The 25,978-nt window shown below is 35.6% G+C and overlaps 1 protein-coding gene across 7 annotated transcripts in view; it reads right to left on the bottom strand.

The window, feature by feature from the left end:
* Positions 1-25,978, bottom strand: part of LOC143236967 (high affinity 3',5'-cyclic-AMP phosphodiesterase 7A-like) — a 107,007-nt gene that overhangs the window by 38,172 nt on the left and 42,857 nt on the right. For 5 of the 7 annotated variants that reach the window (XR_013019824.1, XR_013019823.1, XM_076475709.1 and 2 more), the window contains exons 2-3: positions 14,108-14,168; positions 1,149-1,208 (exon numbers count right to left, since the gene is read on the bottom strand). Coding sequence is in view for 5 of the 7 variants with exons in the window: in XM_076475709.1 (XP_076331824.1) it covers positions 1,149-1,208; positions 14,108-14,168 (121 nt within the window). In the remaining 2 variants the exon portion in view is untranslated. The remainder of the gene's footprint in view (positions 1-1,148; positions 1,209-14,107; positions 14,169-25,978) is intronic. The other 2 variants (XM_076475706.1, XM_076475707.1) reach the window with 2 other exon arrangements.

Genomic DNA, 25,978 nt, shown 5'->3' with positions numbered 1-25,978 from the left:
ACAGTTTTGTGTTATATTTATAAGGATGTTATCAGGAAAAAAAAATAACCTCACAAGACGGTTTTATGTTATATTTATAAAGACGCCATCAGAAAAAAGCACAACAAATTAATCTGGTAAGACGATTTTATGTTATATTTATAAAGATATCATCAGTAAAAAAACACATATTAACCTCACAAGACGGTTTTATGTTGTTATATTTATAAGGATGTAATCAGTAAAAAATCAAAACAATTTAATTTCACAAGATGATTTCTGTGATGAATCTCACAAGTCCTTTTTGCGTATAAAATGACCACCAGAGTATAATCACAAATGAGCCTAACCTATGTTTATTAAGTTCTCTAAAGCAATAGAACATTTTTTCATAAATTAAATCATAATTCACTTGTTAAAACAGCTCTCCACGACGTTTATTTCCGGTTGAAAGTCTCTTTGAATCTTATATCTACACACATAATTTAATTATAACCAGAGATCTGTTGCTCCATTTTGGTTGTTATATCCACTAATCTTTAAAAATAAAACACCCAAGGCCAGCCCTTACCATTCAGATATCTACAAGGCTTTACTTTTGTAAATATTGTGTTAATATTTTAGAACCAGTTTTTATAAACTATTTCATGACTATGAAATAATGTATGCCACTTAGTTTGCTTCGTTGATATATTACTAATAGATAAACAAAATTCAAAAGGTTTAATTTTTACCATCATAAAAAAACTATAACCAGGTGTCTCATCCTAGATTGTAACGTGAAGCGTAGTGTCCTTAAGAGCAAGTGAATACGGATCCAGAAACCCACTATATATCCAGGTGTTATAAATTTGTTTGTTTTGAATTTCGCGCAAAGCTACACGAGGGTTATCTGCGTTAACAGTTCCTAATTTAGCAGCGTAAGACAAGAAGAAAGGCCGCTAGTCATCACCATGTACCACCAACTCTTGGGCTACTTTTTTACCAACGAATAGTGGGTTTGACCGAAACTTTATAACTTCCCTGCGGCTGAAAGGGCGAGCATGTTTGGTGTGAGGGGGATTCAAACCTGCGACCTCAGATTACGAGTCAAGTGCCTTAACCACCTGGCTACGTGGTAGGTTTTGGATGTTACTTAATTTTACGGATTTCACTGAAGAGAAACTTACCTTCCAACAAAGTAATGTCTTCTTCTGGAACTTGTTTTCTTGAATTTTGTGTTTGGAGATCTGAAAATGTTTAGAGTTCAATATATTACTTTGTTATAACATAAAGCAACAAAAAGCAAGAAGCACTTTAAAAAAAGACGTTAACAAGAACCTAAAATAATGAAATTGTTAATTGCATAGCAATAACTGTTAGTATCACCAAAGACATGTTGGTAACCCAGAACATTAGAAGTTTGGTGTAATTCAAGAGAATATGGCAGAACAAAAACAAAAGTAAGAGTTAACAGAACCCAAAATATATGTTAATAATAATAAAATCATTTGTTAAAAACGATAACATTTGGTAATAATTCCAACGGCCCGAGTTGAAAGATCCAGGAGCATTAACATACACAAGTTAAGAGCACGAGAAAATATGTGCGTATAAAGAGTGTCAACAACTATTGTTAGCGCTACCAAACACAAGTGCTAATAATTACAACGATATTCTTTATTAGAAGATAAGCAAGCGTGCCCAGCACCAACACCATTGATTGGTAGCAATACAAGCAAATATTAACAGCACCTGTTAACAGTACCAAAAACTCTCGTTACAATACGAATAGTCATTAACAATATGAACACATTGGTTTAACAGAACCAAGAGCATTTGCTAACAACTCCAACAGCTATTGTTATGGCTGTTAGCCTACACATGATCACTCAATGGTTACTAGCCTATATACGAACATTAAAACTAATCATTACTTATTACTGATTACTAGACATTAGTTAATTATTCCGTTCTGTGGTTATATCCATTTATTTTAGCATTATTACTATTTGAGATGTGGCCTTCCTCTCTGGCATGATGAGTAATTTTAGATATATCGGTATCCCGTGGCTGTTATCTTCTCACATATAGCTTATGTTGGTCTTTCCAGTGGTCATTGTAAATGGTTTGATTTCCAGTTGGCTGTTGGATGGTTTCATGTACATTAACTATAGCTTTTTAATGCTGTTTACACATTGTCTATAAGTGTCATAGTGATGTGAATATCCATCGTCCATGAGGGTCATAGTGATGTGAATATCCATCGTCCATGAGGGTCATAGTGATGTGAATATCCATCGTCCATGAGGGTCACAGTGATGTAAATATCCAACGTCCATGAGGGTCATAGTGATGTGAGTATCCATCGTCCATGAGAATCACAATGATGTGAGTATCCATCGTCCATAAGGATCACAGCGATGTGAGTATCCATCGTCCATGAGGGTCATAGTGATGTGAGTATCCAACGTCCATAAGGATCACAGCGATGTCAGTATGTAACGTCCATGAGGGTCATAGCGATGTGAGTATCCATCGTCCATAAAGGTCACAGTGACGTGAGTATCCAACATCCATGAGGATTACAGTAATGTGAGTATCCAATGTTCATAAGGATTACAGTGACGTGAGTATCCATCGTCCATGAGGATCATAGTGATGTGTTTTTCTTCTTCTTGAAATATACTGTGTTACCGGTCTTGTTAACTAGGTAGTTTATTACAATCTCATTTACACTGTTGTAGTGTTACCAGTCTTGTTAACTGGGTAGTTTATTACATTCTCATTTACACTGTTGTAGTGTTACCAGTCTTGTTAACTAGGTAGTTTATTACAATCTCATTTACACTGTTGTAGTGTTACCAGTCTTGTTAACTGGGTAGTTTATTACATTCTCATTTACACTGTTGTAGTGTTACCAGTCTTGTTAACTGGGTAGTTTATTACATTCTCATTTACACTGTTGTAGTGTTACCAGTCTTGTTAACTAGGTAGTTTATTACAATCTCATTTACACTGTTGTAGTGTTACCAGTCTTGTTAACTGGGTAGTTTATTACATTCTCATTTACACTGTTGTAGTGTTACCAGTCTTGTTAACTAGGTAGTTTATTACAATCTCATTTACACTGTTGTAGTGTTACCAGTCTTGTTAACTAGGTAGTTTATTACAATCTCATTTACACTGTTGTAGTGTTACCAGTCTTGTTAACTGGGTAGTTTATTACATTCTCATTTACACTGTTGTAGTGTTACCAGTCTTGTTAACTAGGTAGTTTATTACAATCTCATTGACACTGTTGTAGTGTTACCAGTCTTGTTAACTGGGTAGTTTATTACAATCTCATTTACACTGTTGTAGTGTTACCAGTCTTGTTAACTAGGTAGTGTATTACAATCTCATTTACACTGTTATAGTGTTTGATATACAATTTGTCCGTACCAAGGGTGTTTGATTTACAGGTGGAATGTTTATCCGTATCACTGGGTTTGATTTACGGGTGAAGTGTTTATCGAATCAGTGCGTTTGATTTATAGGTGAACTGTTTATCCGTATATCAGTGGGTTTGATTTATAAGTGAACTGTCTGTCCGTATATCACTGGGTTTGTTTTACAGGTGGACTGTTTATCCGTATATCACTGGTTGTTTTTTTTACAGGTGAAGTGTTTATCCATATTAGTGATTCTGATTTATAGGTGTAGTGTTTATCCGTATCAGTGGGTTTGACTTATAGGTGAAGTGTTTATCCGTATCAGAGGGTTTGATTTATAGGTGAACTCTTTATCCGTTTATCACCAGGTTTGATTACAGGTGAAGATATATCTCTTTGTAACCAACACGCCAAGGAAAGAGATTTTGTCTTCTGTTATTTCCACTGTGAATTGTATTGCTGTATAATGTTAATTCAATTACATCATTAATTCTAGAATCTGTGTAGCCATATAACGAATGCGCGGTCAATGTATCTGTACTAGGTCATAACCTTTAAATCACAGCATTATCATTCAATGTTTAATATTAATATTTTCTGAGTATATTCCAGGTTTTATATAGTAGTGAATAGGTTGAATACGCCGTAGTTGATATCTTGCCACGATTGGTTTTATAATCTCTACAAAGTGGACTGAAGGTGTATTACCTACAACCATATCTACTGTTGCTAAGATGTGACATAATTAACTTACAAGACAATTGGTACACTCTCTTCCACAAATGTAAACAACACAGCGTAATTCCCAAACACTTAAGATACCCATGGAGACTTTCTGATGGCAATGACTAGTTTGGTTTGGTTTCTTTTGAATTTCGCGCAAAGCTACACGAGGGCTATCTGCGCTAGCCGTCCCTAATTTTGCAGTATGAGACTAGAGGGAAGGCAGCTAGTCATCACCACCCACCGCCAACTCCTTGGCCGCTCTTTTGTCAACGAATAACATATATAACATTATAACGCCACCCACGGCTGAAAGGGAAAGCTTGTTTGGTGCGACGGGGCTTCGAACCTGCGACACTCAGAGTCGAGTGCCTTAAACACCTGGCCATGCCGGGCCAATAATTCGGATAATATAAAGTCAGCAGTTAGGAAAATCATGAAATGTAAACCTCACAATAATTATACCTTAACAGAAACTTAAATAAAGATCGTAATATCACAGTTCTACCAGCCAGTCAATAACGATACTCTCATAGTTTTTGAAAGGAATACATCTTCAAGCTCTAGTGGCTCAGCGATAAGTCAGAGAGCTTATAAGGCTAAAAATAGGGTTTCGATGCCAGTGCATAGATAGCCCATTATGGAGCTCTGTGCTTGAAAACAATAAAACAATTGTAGCCCAAATCAATCATTACCATAAAGAAGATAAGTATTAAACTTGTCGAGATACTTCAAAACGAAGCTGAAACAAGAATATTCAAGAAGTAACACAAGCCTACAGCAGGGGTTCAATTCCCCTCGGTGGACTCAGCAGATAGCCCAATGTAACTTTGCTCTAAGAAAAACACACAAACACACACACCAACCTACAGATCTATGGACTTTACAGCATTCTAAGAATTTCGGAATGAAAAGGCGTTTCTGTTTGACTTTGCGCTAAGCTATACAATGTCTAGCGCGAGGAATCGGACCGCGGATTTTAATAATGAAGAATATATAGCTACGTGTCAATCACTCCACATGTTCTATATTCAGAGAGGGCCACTGATTTCTACCCATAGTTAACAATCTCATAGATGAAATATCACCATTAGTGGGTAAAACATCCTCACATGTCAATAACAAAGTGGCAATTTTCACAATAATAAAACTCTCGACCTACTTCTGTATAAAAACAACATACTGTTAACAAAAAAATAAATACTATCAACAATAAAACAGCCTAACTATAAGCACACTCCTACCACCAGTATTCAGTAACCAATCTTTACAGCCATTTAATACAACGCTCACTCAACAACTGCTCCAAATCCCAAGATATTACCCAAATACCTAGACGATACATTATCTATGCTGCAACTGTTTCATCTTTATGAGTGGATGATGGTATATTACGCAGCTGAAATTCTTTATCTAGAGAAACCAATGAGAATCTCCGAATCGGAGATGTTAAGTAAATCCCTCTCAACGATCGCTCCTCGTATGGAATTCAAAGTAGCATGGGGAGTAACTTCAATAGGAATATTCCCAATGGTCTTACAATTCAGGAGAAGTTTGCTATATTCTAGTATAGAAGTTTCGGCCAATATTTTTCCAGGACGTAACTTCTTGATTAACTTAGGAGAGCTAAATAGTCCCTACACTCCCTTTTGGGTGAAAAAGACAGACATTTGCCCTAAAAATCTGTCAGATAAAGAATGAATAATCAAGAAGCGAGGTACAGGGATGTTAGAAGATGGTGACTATGGGCCAGAGTCTTCTAATCGTGGTCGTTATCCAATTAAAGTTTTGAGATAATCCATAATAAAAAGAATCAGTATCCAACAGCCCCACCCACAATGAAATCCTACACGGACAGTGTAGCTACATCGTGGTTTCGTGAGCCCTATACACCCAAACGAGAGCACCAGATACAATGTCCACAACACCTTTTGAGAACGTCTAAGAGTGGTACTCAGTTGATACACAGGATCAGCCAAATTACCTCAGAGGCCAACCAAAGGTTACCTGTCTACAATAATTTAGGGCCAAAGTCGAATGTTCCAGTGCCCTGACAGCACTCATCCACCACGATCCTCTCCTTCATGGGACGACACGGACTGCAAACACGAGGGTGGATGTTTGGATTCCAGAGGAGTTAAACTGTCAGTATACTTGTATGTTATGGATTTGTAATACAATCTTTCAGTTTTAAAACATCAATAATTTTGATATTTTCTTCCTTAGTTATAGAAATGTTTACATTTTATTACGATTTACTATATTTTTAGTGTCGAATTTAACATGATTTGCAGCTGTAAAACAAATTTTATTTCTTGTTTGTTATTAAGCACAAAGCTACACAAAGGACTATTTGTGCTCTACCCACCCTAGGTATCGAAACTCGGTTACCAAACATACCGCTGTGCCACTGAGAGCCAATTTTATTTGTCACTGCAAAATTTCTTCTGATGTGTAACGAGTTTAGTTAGAATGTTTCGGTACGCTGGCTCGTGTATTGTAACACCACGGTAGGGTTAGTGCTGAATAAGCTACTTTATTGATGTTTACAAGTTGAAAATTTTCCACAAAAAACGCAGCTTTGAATCCAATATTCGTTTGTACTACTAACACACAATATATATTTATATTTGATGTAAACTGACATAAGAGAAGTGAAAATTCCAAAACAAACAATAATCATCATTCTACTTGAATGTAAAACAGCAATAAGCCATTGGCAGATGTTTCAAATTGTCTCGCCCCTCACGAGAATCAAAATATTACACTATTTACTGTGATATACATGCATGTTCTTTTAGAATACCGAACGATTTTAGATGAAACTGCAATTTTAAAGTTTGTTAGCCTATGTTTCTTACATTTCTACAAAACTTACATTTATGTTTTCATTTTACTTCAGGCAGGATGTGAAAAACGTGACCTAAAGATCGGTCATAGAAATACTCTAAAAGTCATCGAAGCACGAGATTTTGGTTTTGTGCAAGAAAGCATTAAGAATACCGACGTCATCAACAGATATTATTACGTCAAGGCTCCAAGTACAGCAGTCCTATGACGTTATAAATGACGTCAAACGTTTCTTCCCGTTGGATAGGCGCACTACGATATAACCCTGCTTTGTGTCAGTCAAGCGATCGATTATAGACGTTCAATACAAGAGCTATGAAACATGGTCAAAAACAATAATCAAAGATAAGATTCACACCCATCTCAGGAATAACTAGAGCGATAATTTCAAAATCTATCTTTCATCAGTACATGTCTTATATCACACTTCGTAAAATGTGAACAAAGATAACAAACGAAATAAATAAACAAAAACAGCGTTACACATTCATTGTTATTCTATATTAGTTTGGAATGAAGCACAAAGCTACACAATGGACTAACTGTGCTCTGCCCATTATGGGTATTGAAACTCGGTTTCTGGCGGTGTGCCTCCGCAGACATACCGCTATGCCACTGGGCACACTGTTATTCTTTCCTAGTGGTTTACTAGTGATTCACGAGGAGTTTTTGTATCACGGTGTTGAAATGACAACGATAAAACAAACTGTTATACTGGTAATAGTAATACGTTACTATGCTGAACATTTAACTCTTATACAAATGTCATTTGATTTGAGTTAATTAACAATGTCTGATAAATTCTGATAAATAAATATTATTTCACTATGACCGCTTCTAAAACAAGAACGGATACGGGGTATAAACCTGTTTTATGTTTCAGTTTGGCATAATCAGTTTACGCCATTACGATACGATCAGAACAAAACATGTTTTACAAAACTAATGCTAGAAATTGTATTTGTCCATTCCAGTAGCTGCTAAAGTTATCCTAAAACCCTAATCTGCATGCTTTTTCCCCTTACGTTAGAAATCATAAGGATTAGTAGATTTAGCTCCTAAAGTATATTGAAAGCAGACAGAGGCTGCTTCATTTCTATTCTATTATATTCGGCTTGTATATGTCAGTTTTGATAATCGGCCGACAACTGAAGAGGTATATATGAAATTACGAGTATGTGTGAAAGTCTGGTATTAAGTTACTGTGTGGTCTGTATTTAACTGTATTAACTACGTCTTTTCTTCAAAACATATGATTGTTGGTCAAATATTACAGCCCCTTCTATGCACTTGGTCAAACAAATGGGATATTTCTGCTATCTATGCTCACCGCAACTAGAAAACCAAATGTTTAGGGATAAAGCCCTCAGAGAACTTACTGCCGAGCCACCGGGAAGAACTTGCTTTCTTCAGTGTCATGTCGGTGAACTTAATGTTAAAACTAATAAATTATAGACTTTTATCAAGTACAAGCGAGAAGAAAACCGGCTTGACTATACAAGATTTATACTTACTGGTAGAACCAACTTCACTATACATGATTATAGTTACTGATAGAACCAGCTTCACTGTACACGATTATATTTACTGGTAGAACCAGCTTCACTCTACGTAATTATATTTACTGGTAGAACCAGCTTTATTACACATGATTTATTTACTGGTAGAACCAATTTTACTATACAGGATTATACTTAGTGATAGAATGAGCTTCATTGAACACGATTCTAATTATTTCGGAAAACGCGAAATTATTTTAAAATGTTAACAAAATTCATAAGTTTTAAATCATTTTTATTTGTAAAATATACTAGCTAAGGTAAGTAATGTTGTGTTTTAAAAGAACATAAGTTAGAAATAGTTCAAAATAACGCTTCTCAATAAGTTGAAACGTTGAAGTATGTGGTTGCACTAAACTGTTAAGTTAATTATACGGGTAACTGTCAGTGGAGACCATACTATTGTATTAATTAAGTTAAAACAGAGATCTCTGATCTGGATAAGACAAACGTACGTAGTGAAACAGATCACAATTCGCCACGCGTTATTCATTTGTTTTGTATTCCTTTTGTTGTCCTTTAAGTCAGCTAAACACGACAAAAAAAAAAAAAAAAAAAACAGCACAAAGCGCTATCCGCGAGGAATATTGGCTTCATGAGGCAACCGATTACGTGAAAACAACCTAAACTTAACGAGTATATTGATATTACGTTTCATTGTTAAGATAAAAAAATAATAATTATAACTTAAAGAAATAAGAACCGCAGAAATTGATCTAATTATCGATAACAGGCACATGCATAAATCAAAACTTTAAAGTTGGCTTAGTGAATAATTTACTCCTCAAATTGACAAAATTCAATGTATAATGCATTTATTCCTCAGTTGGGTATCTTTACTTGGTTGTAGTTAAGCACAGAGCTACATGATGGGCTATCTGTGCTTTGCCCACCATGACAGTTTTTAACATTGCAAGTCCGGTGACATGCCACTGGAGACTTGAGTATATTTTCTTTCATCGATATTTTCCTAACCCCAATAACATTTTACGAGCGTAGGTGATCCAGGTTGGTCTCATATCTATCCAGTAATTTAATATTCGATAAAACACATAGGATAAACAATAATAAAAGGTGTTAATAGAGATGCACGTTGTGTTTTGGTTTAATATCGTTTTTAAACCTCAGGAGTGAAAAAAAGTTAATTTTAAAAACGTGCTTTATCAAAATATTTAATATCTCAGTGTTAAGATGTGCGCGGTGTCACAACGCGTCTTTTATAGTCTTTATATAAAAATTACTGAATAGAAATTCATTGTACATTTCAGGATCAAGTTAAAAGACTGACAACTGACATAAATTGTTCTAAATATTATTAAACAGGCCCCGCCCCCACTGACAGAATAATTCTAAGCTAATTCATCAATTCAAATTAGTTCATGGATTATTAAAAGTCCAATAGTGTTCCGTTATTGGTTTCAGTCAAAGCTAAATATTTTAGCTTTAGCTAACTTATACTGCGTAAAGTAATTGTTGAGTTTTTCAGTCATGCTAAGGGCGTTTTATAATAACACACGGTAGATCTACATTTTTATTGTTTAAGCTGCGTCTCATTTTAAAATGTCAAGGATAGAATGGTTAATTCCTAACTATTTAGTGTAGAACGTCCTGCTTGTAAAATAAAATTTGGCATCAGTGTTATTTATACCTGTTCTCTCATCATTTCAAAAGTGAATGTTGAGGTTTGTCTACGTGCACAGTTTTTCAAACGCTGGAAATGGTCGGCGTAAACAAAAAGAGACGAAAGCTCGTACAGATACAATACGACAGAAGACTAATTCAGATACAATACGACAGAAGACTAATTCAGATACAATACGACAGAAGACTAATTCAGCTCAGAACCAAATACATGTCCTCATCCTTAAACACAACTATTTAAATTTCATAGTTAATTGTGTAGTTTCTGGAACTTCACGCGAAGCTATTCGACAACTATCTGCGCTAATCTTCCTTCGTTTACAAGTGATAAACTAGAATGTGGTCTTTTTTCCAGTCGAATTTGCCAGACGACCACGTCTATGAGCTTTGGTCGTCGCGACCCCCAATTAGCAATACAGGATGAAAAAATTATTGATGTTTCTTGGCGCAGTTCATAACAAAGGTGATGTCAGACACCTCGAGGACAAAAAAAAAAAAAAAAGACAATACCTTTTGGTTTTCCTGGGGATTCGCTCGCGACCCACCATTTGAGAAACACTAAACTGGAGATAGCAGGCAGCTAGTCAACATCACCTATCGCCAGCTATTTCACTAACGAAGAGTGTAATTAAGCTTTCAATAACGCCGCTCCCACGGCTGAAAGAGCGAGCATGTTCGGAGAGAAGATTCGAACCAACGACCAATAGATTGTGAACCCAGTGCTATAATGACGGAGATATGCCAGATCGCTAACTGTATATTGTGTACTTTTTCAATTGCATCGAACCTTTTTATAAGTCTAATGTTAACCTTTTTTTTTATATAAAAGTTCAAATTTAATATCAAAGTCAACTGTCATTACTACACGAAGAATGTTTGTTTGTTTCTCAGACTACGAGTCTAGCGCCTTAACCACCTGGAGTTCGAAACAAAACCTATCTTTGAAATATCAAGAACATTAATTGATCTAATAACAAATTTAGCAGATTTCTTACTCTCAGTATTTTCAGCCCCTCGGAATGTTTACGGACTTACAACAGATCCGGCATGGCCAGGTGATTATGACACTCGACTAGTAATTTATCTGAGGGTCGCGGGCTCAAATCCCTGTCACACCAAACACGGATCCGTAATGGCCAGGTGGTTGGGGCACTCGACTATCTAAGGGTCGCTTGTTCGAATCCCCGTCACATCAAACACTGATCCGGAATAGCAAGGTGGTCAGGGCACTAGACTAGTAAGTTATCTGAGGGTCGCGGTTTCAAATCCCCGTCACATTAAACACGGATCCGGCATGGCCAGATGATTAGGACACTCGACTAGTAAGTTATCGACCGTAACTTTTAACGCCCTTTCAGCCACTGGGACGTTATGGTCAATCCTACTATTCTTTGGTAAAAGAGTAGCCCAAGAGTTGGCGGTGTGTGGTGATGACTAGCTGCCTTCCATTTAGTCTTACACTGCTAAATTAGGGACGGCTAGCGTAGATAGCTCGCGTGTAATTTTGCACGAAGTTCAAAAACCAAAACAAACAGACTTACAACGTCAAAATCCGGGCTTAGATTCCCCATGGTGAACACAACAGGAAGCCGAGTGTGGCTCTGCTCCAACAACAAACATAAACAATATTTTCCTAGGAAAAAATAAGTACGCAAGCGCACTGTGAAATTCGATATGTATTTATCTTCAGATCAAAACAAAAAAATTCAATTAAACAGAAAGAAGTTTTTTTATTTGCCATCAGCCCATACTTTTTTTTTTTTTACCATAAACGAAATTTCGAATAAAGAGGAAAGACTTAAACATTCCAAGTCCACCAGGAGTTCTGAACAGTTTATGTATTTACAACGCTAATATTCGAGGTTCGATTTTTCGGCGCGGACAAAACACAAATAGCTAATTGTTTAGCTTCGCACTAAGACAAAAACAATAAAACACATGCCTCCTTAGTAACACAGTGGCATGTTTGCGGACATATACGACGAGAAACCGTGTTTCGATACACGTGGTAGGCAGAGCACAGATCACCCATTGTGCAGCTTTATGCTTAATAACAATCAACAATAAAACACTCTGGAGGGCAATTTAGCAACTAGGCGTATTGATAGGAGTGCGTATCGGAACCTTAGGAAAGATATTAAATTAGACAGCACATCTAATGGACGTCATTCCAAATGAAATGTAATAAACTAAACTTTATTAAGTCATGTAATAGTGAAACAGCATTTTCACCTGTAGTGTTTTCTAACTGCCACAGTTTCTTGTACCACCGTTCTGCGGGTTTGTGTACATACATGTCAAAGTTAACAGCGTAACTTCTCGAGGAGACAAAAACAAACAAGAAACAATGTGTAACCAAGGGTTTTTTCGCCCCACTAAACGATATGCAGGTAAGGCTGATGTAGTGTTACTAACTATTCATACTGGTGCCTGCTTTCCAGAGAATACTTCACTCTCTGTGTTGAAGTGTTAGTTATATAAATACATTAAATAATCTGGTGTGAGATTATTGTAGTGAAACAATGAATTTCGAAGCTGGAAAATCAGGTTCGAAGCTGTACGAATAATAAAATACCCCATCTACATACATACACACACAGCTTCAGCTGTGAGTACGTTATCATAGTGACAATCAGTCACTTAGTGTAAGCGTCGATGATGGCTGCTACTGACTGGTTGTCTTTGATCAGTAGCTTCGTTGTTAATTCCAGTATTCGGCCTAATAAATGATTAATAAAACACCTGCTTCTTAGCTAAGCAAAAAGCTGCATAATGAGCTATCTGTGCTGTTCCTACCATGAGTATCGAAATTAGGTTTTAGCGCTGAGCAGTTGAGGAAACAACTTTCATAAAATGTAAGCGAACACACTTAGTTTTTGAAATTTTACGTTAAGCTTCCCTTATGTGTTGTCATTTTAGGATTTACTGACTGAGTGACGGACAACACATAAAGGAAGCTTAACGTTGCAATTTTTACTGGCATGATATTAATAAAACGTGCACATACCATGAATCACGAGAATAATTATACAGTCTGTAGTCTCCAACACAACAAGATATATTTATGACCAAAGCAAGAACTAAAAGTATTTGTTATTCTTAATTTTGTTTTAATTTACTCATGAAACAGAATACTTTCGTGGACCCTGCAGAATTGCATGTACTATATATGTATGAACAAATGTTTGGATATAATACTCTAAAACCAATTAAATAACGTTAATAAAATCACAAAATGAAAAACCTGTAAAAAAAAACTCAGTTAAGCTAGACAAGATAATTCGTCATTTTTAACTGGTTTCCGTTATATAATATGAAAGAAACCTGAAGATGCTTTCACTGTTAAAACCACGGTGATAAAAAATGAAATATTTGTGAAATGTACATTTGTTTCTGCTTATCTCTATTCTGTATTTGATGTAATCTACCTATAACATAAGCAAACTTTGTAACATCACTATTTGTTTGTTCATGGTAAAACTACAGCCGTCCCTAACTTTGAGATATCTACCAAAAAACAAGGCAATCAGCCAGTAAAACCCAACGCCAACTCTTAAGCTACTATTTAACCGAAAAATAATGGGATTCACTGACCTATATAACGTCTTCATAACTATAAGGGCGAGCGTGTTCAGTGCCGAGTTTCGAGCCTGCGCCCTGCAGGTTGCGAGTCGAATACCATGCTATGCTAGGCCCCTTTCCAACAACAAACTGAAGTATACCTTATATACACTCATCCATTGTTAGTTGTACACAGAAAAAGGGCAAGCAATCATTATCATCTCAAACAGCAGGATGTACTGTCACACTTATGACGCATCTATAGTTGTAAACACAAACTGTTTGATAAGACGGTGTCTTGAATCGGTGATCTTTGTACTCCAACTTATATGTACCACTATAGGTCACACTGAGACCAGAAACCTATTAAAATTAACGTACCTCTCAGACGAACGCAGACTTTTCCATTTTTCTCTCTTTCCAGTTCTACTCGACTCTGTCCCTGAAAGAAGAAAGAAAGATAGGAAAAGTTATTGGTTTGGTTTGTTTTGACTTTCGTGCAAAGCTACACGAGGGCTATCTGCGCTAACCATCCTTAATTTAGCAGTGTAAGACTAGAGGGAAGGCAGCTAGTCATCAGCACCCACCGCCAACTCTTGGGATAATACTCTTTTACCAACGAATAGTGGGATTGACTGTAACTTTATGACGTCCCCACGGCTGAAAGGACGAGCATGTTTGGTGCGACGGGGATTCGAACCGGCGACCCTCAGATCGAGTCGAGTGTCTTAAGAACCTGGCTACTCCGGGCCGAAAAAGTTAGTAATAGAAACACAAACCTAAATTGGATAATAATGGACACATAAATAGTTGCTACAAATGATACTGACACATGAGAGAACCATACAGTAAAGTCTTGAACTCAACAATTTCAGGAAAAAAAGAATGTGAAACTAAATAGGACAATAAGAACACCATTCGTTCTATATTTCTGAATCCAAAATACGTAAATACATATTAATCTGCCAAAATTATTGATTTGTTTTTTACTTTTTGAGACATAAATAAATCAACATATTCTTTGTTGAGTTTCATTTTGTTAAACCTAATTGTGTAAATGCTTGTGTAAACGTTCTTACTTAGAGAAGTGAGACAACAATAAAACTAAGTATAGAACGAGTATATTATGGGATTGCTCTCTTTATTGTAGGAAAATGAATTACACCACGTAACAACTGCGTATTTATAGCTTACATTGTAATTGGCTGTCATCTAGCCGTAAGTAAATATCCGAACATGCGTAATTCACATATAAGTACGGGAAATTACACCATTCCCAGCTTTACTATGGTGAATACATTTACGGCTTCAAGACAAAAATGTCATTGACAAAGGCCAGGAGGTGACAGAAAAAGTAATAAATATAGTTATACATAAGTTTCTAGATCAAAATTTCCTCACGCTTTTTATTCTAATACTATTAATAAATACAGGTCCATCAACATTGAAATACAGCATCGAAAACAAAACGACGTTTAATTAGATTGACTTTGTAACTACAAACCAAAACAAAGACAAGAAGAAAAAAGTCAGATGTTCAAATAAATTCTAAAATTAACACTCCACCATGAAAAACAAAGACTTTATGATTAAACCTATTCTACTTGGGAGCAGATAAAAGGAGAAAATAAAATTATGGGTTATCGGCCATCAAAAGGTAAACAACTTCCAACATTTTATGAAACCGAATTTTTCAATGTTCAGATAGTCGAAAAAAAAATGTCACTTCAAGCTTCCTTTAAAATGATGTTATCTCTTTCGTTGCACTTGACGTTAGTAGAAGAGCCTCTGCTAATGAGTCATAGTTTTTTTTTTTTACATAGGATAATTTTATCTAGATTTTATTCAGTCCTCAGAGTTGACAGGAATTTCCTCTTCTTCACGAGGAAATTGGAATAAAATAATGGAGGAGTGTGTGTGTGTGTGTGTTTTCTTATAGCAAAACCACATCGGGCTATCTGCTGAGCCCACCGAGGGCAATCGAACCCTTGATTTTAGCGTTGTAAATCCGTGGACTTACCGCTGTACTAGCAGGGGGTAACAATGGAGAAAGTGTTTGGTTCCCCATGCCAAATATTTGTTTTGGCATAGCAAGAAAATTATATCTTCTTCTTCTCTATGAGGATACCATTACAAAAAGTGAAAGTACTTTTTTTTTTCTCGAGGAAATTTTACACAAGTGAATTTTTTTATTCGTCCTTCGGATTAAACGTTTTCTCATTTTACTTAATTCTAGGCCCAGCATGGCCAGGTGAGTTAAGGAGTTCGACTCGTAATCTGAGGGTCGTGGGTTCGAATCCCCGTTGCACCAAACATGCTCGCCCTTTCAGTCGTGGGGGCGTTAAAATGTGACGGTCAATCCCACTATTCGATGGTAAAAGTGTAGTCCAAGAGTTGGCGGTGAGTGGTGATGACTAGCTGCTTCCCTCTAGTCTTACACTGCTAAATTGGGATGGCTAGCGCAGATAGCCCTCGCGTAGCTATGCGCGAAATTAAAAAACAAACAAACAATTACTTAATTCCAGAAAAATCTTCTTCGCATCCAGGATACCGAGACACATGACTAAATGCAATCCGATTGTTACGCCTTAAGATCATTTATTCATAATACCAGGATCATTACTAATTGTAATCTGATTGTTACACCTTAAGATCATTTATCCAGGATACCAGGACCATTACTAATCATAATCTGATTGTTAAGCCTTAAGATCATTTATCTAGAATACCAGGATCATTATTAATTGTAATCTGGTTGCTAAACCTTAAGATCGTTTATCCGGAATATCAGGACCATGACTAATTATAAATTTATTGTTAAGCATCAAGATCATTTATCCAGGATACTACGACCATTACTAATTGTAATCTGATTTTTTAAGTCTTAAGATCATTTATCCAGGATACTAGGACCTTGACGAGTTGTAATCTGATTGGTGGGACTTAAGATTGTTTCGTCTGTTGTTGATTTGTGATCTTGGTAGCCAGTTTGCGAGAGATTTCTTGAACACAGAAGCTGTATTGTTAACGGTAATATTCAGAGGCGGATTTAGGGCTTCAAGCAGTATAATCGCATTTGCCCCCAATCATAATAAATACAATTGCAAATAACGCATAAAAATTTCCTTTAGTCGAGGACTCTAAGTGGTCGGGGCCCTGGTGCAGCTGTTCCACCTTAATGTAACTCTAATAATATTGATGAACCAGTTTCTCGACATTTTTGTGATGGCAAACATGATACTTCTCGTTTCAAAGTGATTTTCTTTGCGTTTACTCCTGCCTCACGTGAGCGCGAGAATCACCCGATTACTTACAATAAAAGTATCCCCATCGACATCAAAATAAAACTAACGAGTCTTTTAAACTAGTCCCCGCTGAGACAACGACAAGTCTACGGATTTACAACGCTAAAATTAAGGGTTCGATTCCCGTCAGTAGACACAACAGATAGCCCGATGTGGCTTTGATATAAGAAAACAAACAATTTTAAAATAACCTGTTTTTTCTCAATAACTTGTCTATGTTCGTTTATTGTTTTTTTACGTTACATCATACGATCTCATATTTTTTACCTAGTGGCATGGAACTTCTAGAAAAGTCATTCTGTTGTGTTCTATTCTCCTTATTACTTCATTGTTGTTGTTTGTTCGTAGTTAAGCAAACAGCTACACACAATGGGCTGGCTTTCTGCGCTCTGTTCACCACAGATGTTGAAACCAGGTTTTTTAGCGTAATGAATTCTCAGACATGCTGCTTTGTGATTGGAGGGGAGGAGCACTGAGAAACACTTGCTTTATTTTACTTTATTAATTTATTATGGCACTATATATGAATGATCTAAGTTTTAATATAATGTTCCAACAATTGTGACAAAAGCGCAATAGAAGTGAATGAACTTGACATGAATAAAACTGACCACTCCTTTTTATTAACATGGAGAGTAAATGTCAGAGTTATCTTAAGAGAAAATGCATGGATTCTCTCCTTATTTGACCTGGGGACAATCAGTACAGATAATGGATGGCCGCCTAAAAGGCCTTGTTCCCTCTTTTTGGTAAATTGAAACAGCTATTGTATGAACTAACTTTTGAGAGTTTTTGTTTTATGTATACAGACACACCTATATATATATATATATATGGATATCTACTTGTATACTTATATATTCTAAGTACGTATGTTTTCTATATTTGTATAGATATAAACGTGTATATGACCATGCTTAAATTTATACTTACTGTTTTTATTATTATAAGAAACTAGACATTTATACTTGTAATAAGACATTGTTATTAAACTTGTTATATCTGAAAACATTACATTCTTCATGTAGTCTCTTATTATCGGTAGCTGCAGAATAAAACAAACAAGGCAAACACTTGCCAAATTAGAATAATTTATTCATGAAAACAACGTTTCGGACAACAGCCTATCGTCGGGTTTCTAGAGAGAAGAAAGTGGCTTTCAGAAGAAACTGGACATACCAAAAAAGAACAAAGAACGTGGTTAGAGGGCTCGAGAATATATTCTTCAGCTCAAAAATGAAAAGAGGTTTTAATAAATAACGCACACAAAATACAAATAATAATTAGTTGAGTAAAATTTAAATCAATTCAAAACCATAAAAAAGACAGTAAATAACAGAAGTGAAACAACCAACAAACCAAGTAAAATAAACTAGGCAAGAAATATGTAGATATCTACAAGAAGGCCGATACTTTAATTTCATTGTTAATTTCACTTCCAATTAGCATAGTTTTCTTAAACCTTCTCTTCCATTCAATAGGCACCTCTGAAGAAACCGCAAGGAAATAGACTTTACTGGTCACTGCCCGTTTTTTTGTTTTTGTTTACAAGATGTGTATATACTCCAGTGTGCACCATTAACTTTGTATAATAAGTTAGTGAAAAGCTACAATGGCACAACTACAAAATGTGAACATTTTACATTATTTCAATGTTGTTGTTTCTCTTGCTTTCGTTGTTTTATGTATTTCACGGAAAGCTATACGAGGGTTATTGTACATAGACGTTGAATTACGGTCGAAAACATCGCTACAGTGGGGGCGGGGAGTATTCAGTTGAAACAGTGCATTGCAATCTTTATATGTAATAAAGGTATACTTAACTGGCTAGGTAGATAACCAGGTATATCTTTAGTTTAGTTGTTATTAGCTTTCTCGTATCTGATATTGTTATACTATATGTTACTTTATGTTACCATAAATCAGTCCTAAATCCGGCTTCGATTTTAGAGAACTTTACTGTCTAGTCGTCTGAAGATTTTCTTAGTAGAAAGAGAAATATCGGAAAAGTTGAAACTTTTCTTCAATTATACTGTTTTCAGTGGATTCCGATTTTAACAGTTGTACCTCCAATTTAGTATAAGTTGATATTAAGCAATAGCACTTTTATTATATAATTACCTGCTTGGTAAAACTGCCTGAATCAAGAAAAATCAAGGCTCGGTATGGTTAAGCGGTTAGGGCGCTAGAGTCCCCGTCCCACCGAATATGCTCGCTCTTTCAGCCGTGGGGACATTATAACGTATGGTCAATCCCAATATTTATTGGTAAAAGAGTAGCCCAAGAGGTGGTGGTGGGTGGTGATAACAAGCTGCTTTCCTTCTAATCTTAAATCGCTAAACTATGGACGGCTCGCGCAGATAGCCCTCGTGTAGCTTTGTGTGAAATTCAAACCAAACGTTTTCTTTCCGAGAACGTGTTTGGTGCGACGGGCATTCGAACGAGCGACCCTCAGATTGCAAGTCGAGAGCTTCATCCATCTGAACATGCCTATCCCACAACGGACTTGACAGTTGCTATCTGACAGCAAGTGGCATTGCTGAATATGATAACAGTTTTCTTCAACACTCTTTCACTTCGCCCCAAAAATGTAGGCCACACTGAGCAGATAGCGGACTCTGGCGATGATTTCTAATGACCACAGGTTTGTGTTGCCCGTAGTCTCTTTTATTTAATATATATATTTGTATACATATATCCAACAAAGATTATTGCTCCATGTTGAAGATATTTCATTTTATTCGTGCTCGAACTGTATAACTTGAAGAACCCTGTGATTTTTTCTTTGAAAACCCTGAAGAATTTTACTATTTAAATGTAAAGTTAACATACAAAAGTTGCGTTCATTATCTGTTCGTATATAAAGTGTTAGCTCCCCTTCTTCTTACCTTAAGACATTTCTTTCTTAGCTGTCTTAAAGAGTTCTGTCAAGCTTGTCACTTTACTGGCGCTCTCCAACACTCACCAACGTTTGTAGATGCTGAGAAATCTTCCATTAGATAATCTTATCAGGAATCGAAACTTCATAACTTATAATCCAAGCTATTCGATATAAATTACTGATAATAAAACTATCTGATTTGATATTACGAGTCTGTTCAGATAGCGACGTAATACAAAGTGAACTGTCGCGTTCGCATCTTGCTCAAATTAATGAATTTATCGATCTAAAACAGTTTAAGGACTTTAAAATTCATTTTAAAATGAAACAATTACTAAGTTATTTTCTATGCCAGCACACACTGGATTTCGTTAATACTCTCACTAAGATAAAGAAACAAGTAAAAGAAAAAACTTCTAGGGAGAAGGCTTACTAGTTATGAGAACAGTTCCTTTTGATTAGTTTAGAAATTCTAAATTTTATGGGCAGAAGGAATATATGAGATCAGTGTATGCCTTACTTGGTAACAGGAATGTGTTTTATTGGTCCCTCAACAGTACCATACAAGAAATATGGGCCAAACGGCCAGCCAGAGACCCAAAAATTCGGGTGCAGCCAACTGAAAGATCAGCTACTGATTACAGTCAGCAGGGCAGCCCATAGCTGAAAATGCAAAGATGTTCAGTGGCATAGAGTCATGAACCTTGGATTTAATGATTCGTAATCCTGTACGATACATATCTGTACAAACAAACGTCAGTATATGTCTCTGCATCTGCTCTTTATTCGTTTCCACATTTCTTAATCAATCAGCACCAAACTTGACACAGTATTAGAGTGTGACATGAGGAAGGTCATGAGGGGGATGGATCCCCATATAATTTTATATTGATAAAATTATTAAAAACAGTATGTCTTTCTTTTCAGTATTGGCACCTTTATGTATTTTTATTGCACGTTTAATGTTTATGACGTTAAAAAATAGAAGCACAGTTTCCTATTTTTTGTTACAAACGAATTTGTATTTCACACGTCCAAAGGAAGGGTATTCCAGCTAGTATATTGTACACAGTTACGTGGATCTGTTTTAATAGTTCTTTAAGATCCTTCTATACAAGTTTAAATCTCTAATGAGGTCCGGCATAGCCACGTGTGTTAAGGCTCTCGACTCGTAATCTGGGGGTCGCGGGTTCGAATCCCCGTCACACTAAACATGCTCGCCCCTTCAGTCATGGGGGGTTATTATGTGACTGTCAATCCCACTAAGCGTTGGTAAAAGAGTAGCCCAAGCGCTGGCGGTGATGACTAGCTGCCATTCCTTCTTGTCTTACACTGCTAAATTAGGGACGGCTAGTGCAGATAGCCCTCGTGTAGCTTTGCGCGAAGTTCAAAAAACAAACAAACTAATGTGAGTGCAACGAACACCTTAGCAATTACGTTGATTAGAAACTTTGGTTTGATTATTAAACAGCTGGTCGTTATTAACAGAAACAAGGAATACTTTGATTTATATCATTGTTACACAACTTCCACGCAGAATCACTTTATTCATTTCCTACTTTTTAGTTCATCAACTACCAGTACATTTTAGCCTTTCATTTACTGGCCGTTATTACATGTCACTAAGAGAAGCACTTTACTCATACAATAAAGCATTCCCAAAAGGTATAGATATTAAAAGCTATAAAATAACACTTTGTGTCTGACATTTCTCATACATTAGGGTGACGAGCTTTTATGATAGTCTTGGGGAACATTGTCTCTTGTATTAATATAAGTACGACATAAGTGTATCAGTTTAAGTATTTACTTTCATTCTTGAAGCTAAGTAGTTTCTATCGAATCTTATTAATGATCGAACAAAAATAGTGCTTTTTGTTCTTGCATATTTTTGCAAAGCCACTCAAGGGTTATCTGAGCTTGAGAGACCAGAGGGAAAGCAGTTAGTCAACAGCATCCAAAAGCCATTCAAGGGGTATCTAATCTAGTCGTTCCTAATTCTGAGCTTAAAAGACTTCAGGGAAAGCAGTTAAGGAACAACATCCAAAAGCCACTGAAGGGTTACCTGAGCTAGTCGTCCCTAATTCTGAACTTAAGAGACTAGAGGAAAGCAGTTAGTCAACAACATCCCACACAAACTCTCTGGTTACACTTGTCACACCGAACAGTGAAATATGACTATAACACTTATAATGCACCTACGATCCCAAATTGAGTAGCGCAATCTTTCTTCTAGGTTTTACAATAGTTCCAATGGTTTCAGGTTCCCGGTAACTCAACCCAAGCGTCTCTAATCATGTTACAAAGTTAACTGTTTTTACCAGACATTAGTTTCACATCTTTCCTCTTCAATTTGTGATTGAAATATTTATTACGCAGTTCTTTAAAAAAAATTTAATTAATCTACTCATATTATTTTAATATTGCATTTCTGTTTGTTAGGGATCGCTTTAGTATAACAACCAATTCTGAAAAAAAAAAACACTGAGATGTTACTGGTTTGGTTTGTTCTGATTTTCGCACAACGCCACACAAGGGCTATCTGCGCTTGCCGTCCCTAATTTAGCAGTGTAAGACAAGAAGGAAGGCAGATGGTCATCACCACCTATCGCAACCCTCGGATTATGAGTGCCAAGGCCGGGCCGACAAGTTACTGATAATAAGAATTTAAAAGACATGTTTTGATGATTTCTAAAGAGCAATTACTGTTAATGAAAATCAAACGTTCATCGATATTGCGAAGTGGAAAAAAGTTCAAGATGTCTTGCACATGTTTAGTTAAAATGAAACAATCGAAAAAAAAAAAACACAGTCGTGTGATTGTCCCAGAAATAACACTATGTGTTGTGTTCATGTGTATCAAACCCAGAATTTTAACATTGTAAACTCCCAATCTTACCGATGTCATATGAAAACCCAAGACAGGCATGAAACTATTTTCAAGACAATAACGTTCCAAACATCTGTTCAATAATTTAAATAATGAACTGTAGATTAAGAAACAAGCCTGAAAATAACAAGTGGAACTGAAAATACGTGTCTATAAGTAAAACTTTTTCATTCTAATCACAACGTTTCATCAGGTTTACTTGGCATCATCAGGTGAGGCACATGAACAGGGGCTAACGAAAATTAATTGTTTATTTGGTCCACTGCGAGATAATTAAATGAACGAAAAAAGCTGAAAATAAACAGCACTTACAAAAATTAAACTGTGGAAAATAATGAAATATTTAATCGAACGATTTCATTTTTAAAACATTTAAATTATAAAGAAAAAGACAGCTTTAAGTAGTTGTGAGAAGAAAGAAAGAGATTGATAGATAAAAGACGAATTATTAAAACACAAACAGATTTGTAACACGGAATGTTTAAGATACTTTTTTTCCCTTAGTTCTGTTTAATTCTATTTTCACTATTCAGCATATTACCGAATGATGGAAATTACTGCACTATTTTATAACTACGAGTAAACTATCATACTTTGGTATTTTAACAAAATCAGTATGGTAGTAAGCGATTATTGGCCTCAAGTGATGATAATAAGATCACTTTTGTGATATCTGTATGTTTACGTACAGGAAGATCAGTATTGAGTAAAACAAAAATAAAACAGGATTTCTTGTGTTCTTCAAGCGGATTATTGTTATTATTTTTTCTTGGTTGCTTCTTGAACTGATAGACAAGATACGTGATAGTTCTTGAAACTCGGTTCTTGGAGCGTGGGCTTACTGTTTAGTAGCAACAAAAAACAAGAAAGCAAACAGAACAAGCTTTGAAAACCGCATTTGTGTCACTCGAACAAGTTTACTGTGTGTCACGAATCCAAACGACTTGTGTACTGTAAAATAATCTAATATTCTGAATTATTGTAACAGACACAATAATTGTGTTTGTTTTAAAATTCCACACCAGATTAGAAAAGAAACATTTAACTATTGTTTTCTGCCCAGGTGTTATTTAATCAGTTATTAAATCCATATTTCTGTAGCCATTGTATGAAATTGTAGCACAAAAATTGTTTATTAATACTCACATTTGTAGGGCATTGTTCCATACCTTGTACTGACAATTACTACCGTATTATTTTACCTTTGTAAAACATTGTTTCATATATTACATCAGTTGTTACTGTCGTTTTGCTTGACTTTTCTAGGACATCGTTTCATATATCAAGTATTACTGCCATATTATTTAAATATAGATCATTGTTTCGTATATTATATTAATTATTATTGCTGTATTACATCACTTTTATCGCACATTGTTTCGTATCCTGTTACGCGACTTTCACTTTTCGGTGTGTTCATAACATCAGATAAAAATGGATCTGCAGAGTAAATCATCTTATATTTATTGTGGTTTATTTCAACCACAATCTTTCGAGTATTTTAATTTTTCCATCTGGGAAAGAGCGCTTGAAAAAGTTTAAAATCTGAAGTTCAAATATGTGAATAGTTAATATGTATTTTACCTTATTGTGCTTAAGTTGAACTAACTTTGAAATTACATTTATGCCAAAGATAATTCAATCGCATGTATACGCTACGTTTGCGGTTATTTCTTATTCTCTGATAAACAGAAGTTTAACATCCTGAATTTCTGCTTTATATTTATTTTTCAAAAAACATCACTTTTTGCTACAGTTGGTAAGGTTAAAAGGGGTTATAAATAAAGACGACACATAATTAAAACGTTCGTAGTAAAAAGTTTTCTGTAAGATTTGTTGTGTATCTGTATTAATCTTTGTTTTCTTTGTTGGCATGTGATTAAAAGATATAAATTTCTGAATTATTCTTTCAATGAACAATAAATAAATTAAGTTGTAGACTTAATTTAATATATGAAGTTATGTATAATAAGAAATTTATACATTTCCTTCGTAATTAATTGGGCTTGTTATAAAACATTAGTATTAGCCTATTATATTTTTAAACATTACATTCTATATGTAGTCTATTAGATCTAGAGTTTCAATATTTAGAAGAATGTATAATAATAAATATAATTAAAAGTGTTTGTTTTAAATTTCGCGCAAAGCTACATGAGGACTATCTGCGCTAGTCGTCCCTAATTTATCAGTGTAAGACTAGAGGGAAGGCGGCTAGTCATCTCCACCCATCACTAACTCTCGGGCTACTCTTTTACCAACGAATAGTGGGACTGACCGTAACATTATAACGCCTCCACGACTGAGAGAGCGAGCATGTTTGGTGTGACGGGGATTCGAACCTGCGATCCTCGGATTACGAGTGGAGTGCCTTAACCACCAGTAAAACGTGTTAAATAGTACAAAGACAGGTAATGATAAATATATACAAAATATAGCTAACTAAAGTAATATAGAAAGTTTTAATGCTACAAAAACTATTGAAACCAGAAAGTCAAAAGTACTTACTTGTAGTTTTGCTTTGCTGCTTCAATACGATTTGCCGCATTAAAACTTTCTATGTTACTGTAGCTAGCTAGTTAGGTTAGGTATACCGATCCCTACTTCTCTTTATAATATTTAATTTTTTATTATGCTTATTTGTTTCAGCTTTATTATTTATATTTTTGCGGCACCAATACCAAGCTTGGGGGCACGTATACCCGATTCGTATTTACTACTCATCAGAATCTCTACCAATGTGTGTGTGCGTGTGTATATCATTTTCGGTACAATAAAGGAATCGTGTGGACCCTAAACGTAAGCGTTATGTAAAAATATTAGTCAAATAAGGCCCGTCATTTTTTTCGGCACGTTTGTCTGCAAATGTCACTTATCCACTTAGTTATTTTGAGGAATTTTTTTTGATATAATTAATTTTTTTATTCATTCCATAAACACATATACATTGATTTAGGCGGCTTTATATAAGTGCAATAAGTTTAATTTTTCCATAGCCAATACTGTTAACTAGTCGTTGTTAATATCCAGACATTTTAAAGATGATTTTAAACGGGCGATATTTATGGCCGCCATTTTGTTTCGTCACGATCCCTACTATTACGTACTTAATGACACTATTTCAACCACATGAAATTTGCCATACCCATTTTCGGCGACGCGTTTCGCTCAATCCA

Source organism: Tachypleus tridentatus, chromosome 13 (assembly GCF_004210375.1).
Source record: "Tachypleus tridentatus isolate NWPU-2018 chromosome 13, ASM421037v1, whole genome shotgun sequence".
In the NCBI taxonomy this organism is placed as follows: Eukaryota; Metazoa; Arthropoda; class Merostomata; order Xiphosura; family Limulidae; genus Tachypleus; species Tachypleus tridentatus.
Note: the sequence above shows the minus strand (reverse complement) of the source record. Positions and strands in the feature narration are given on the sequence as shown.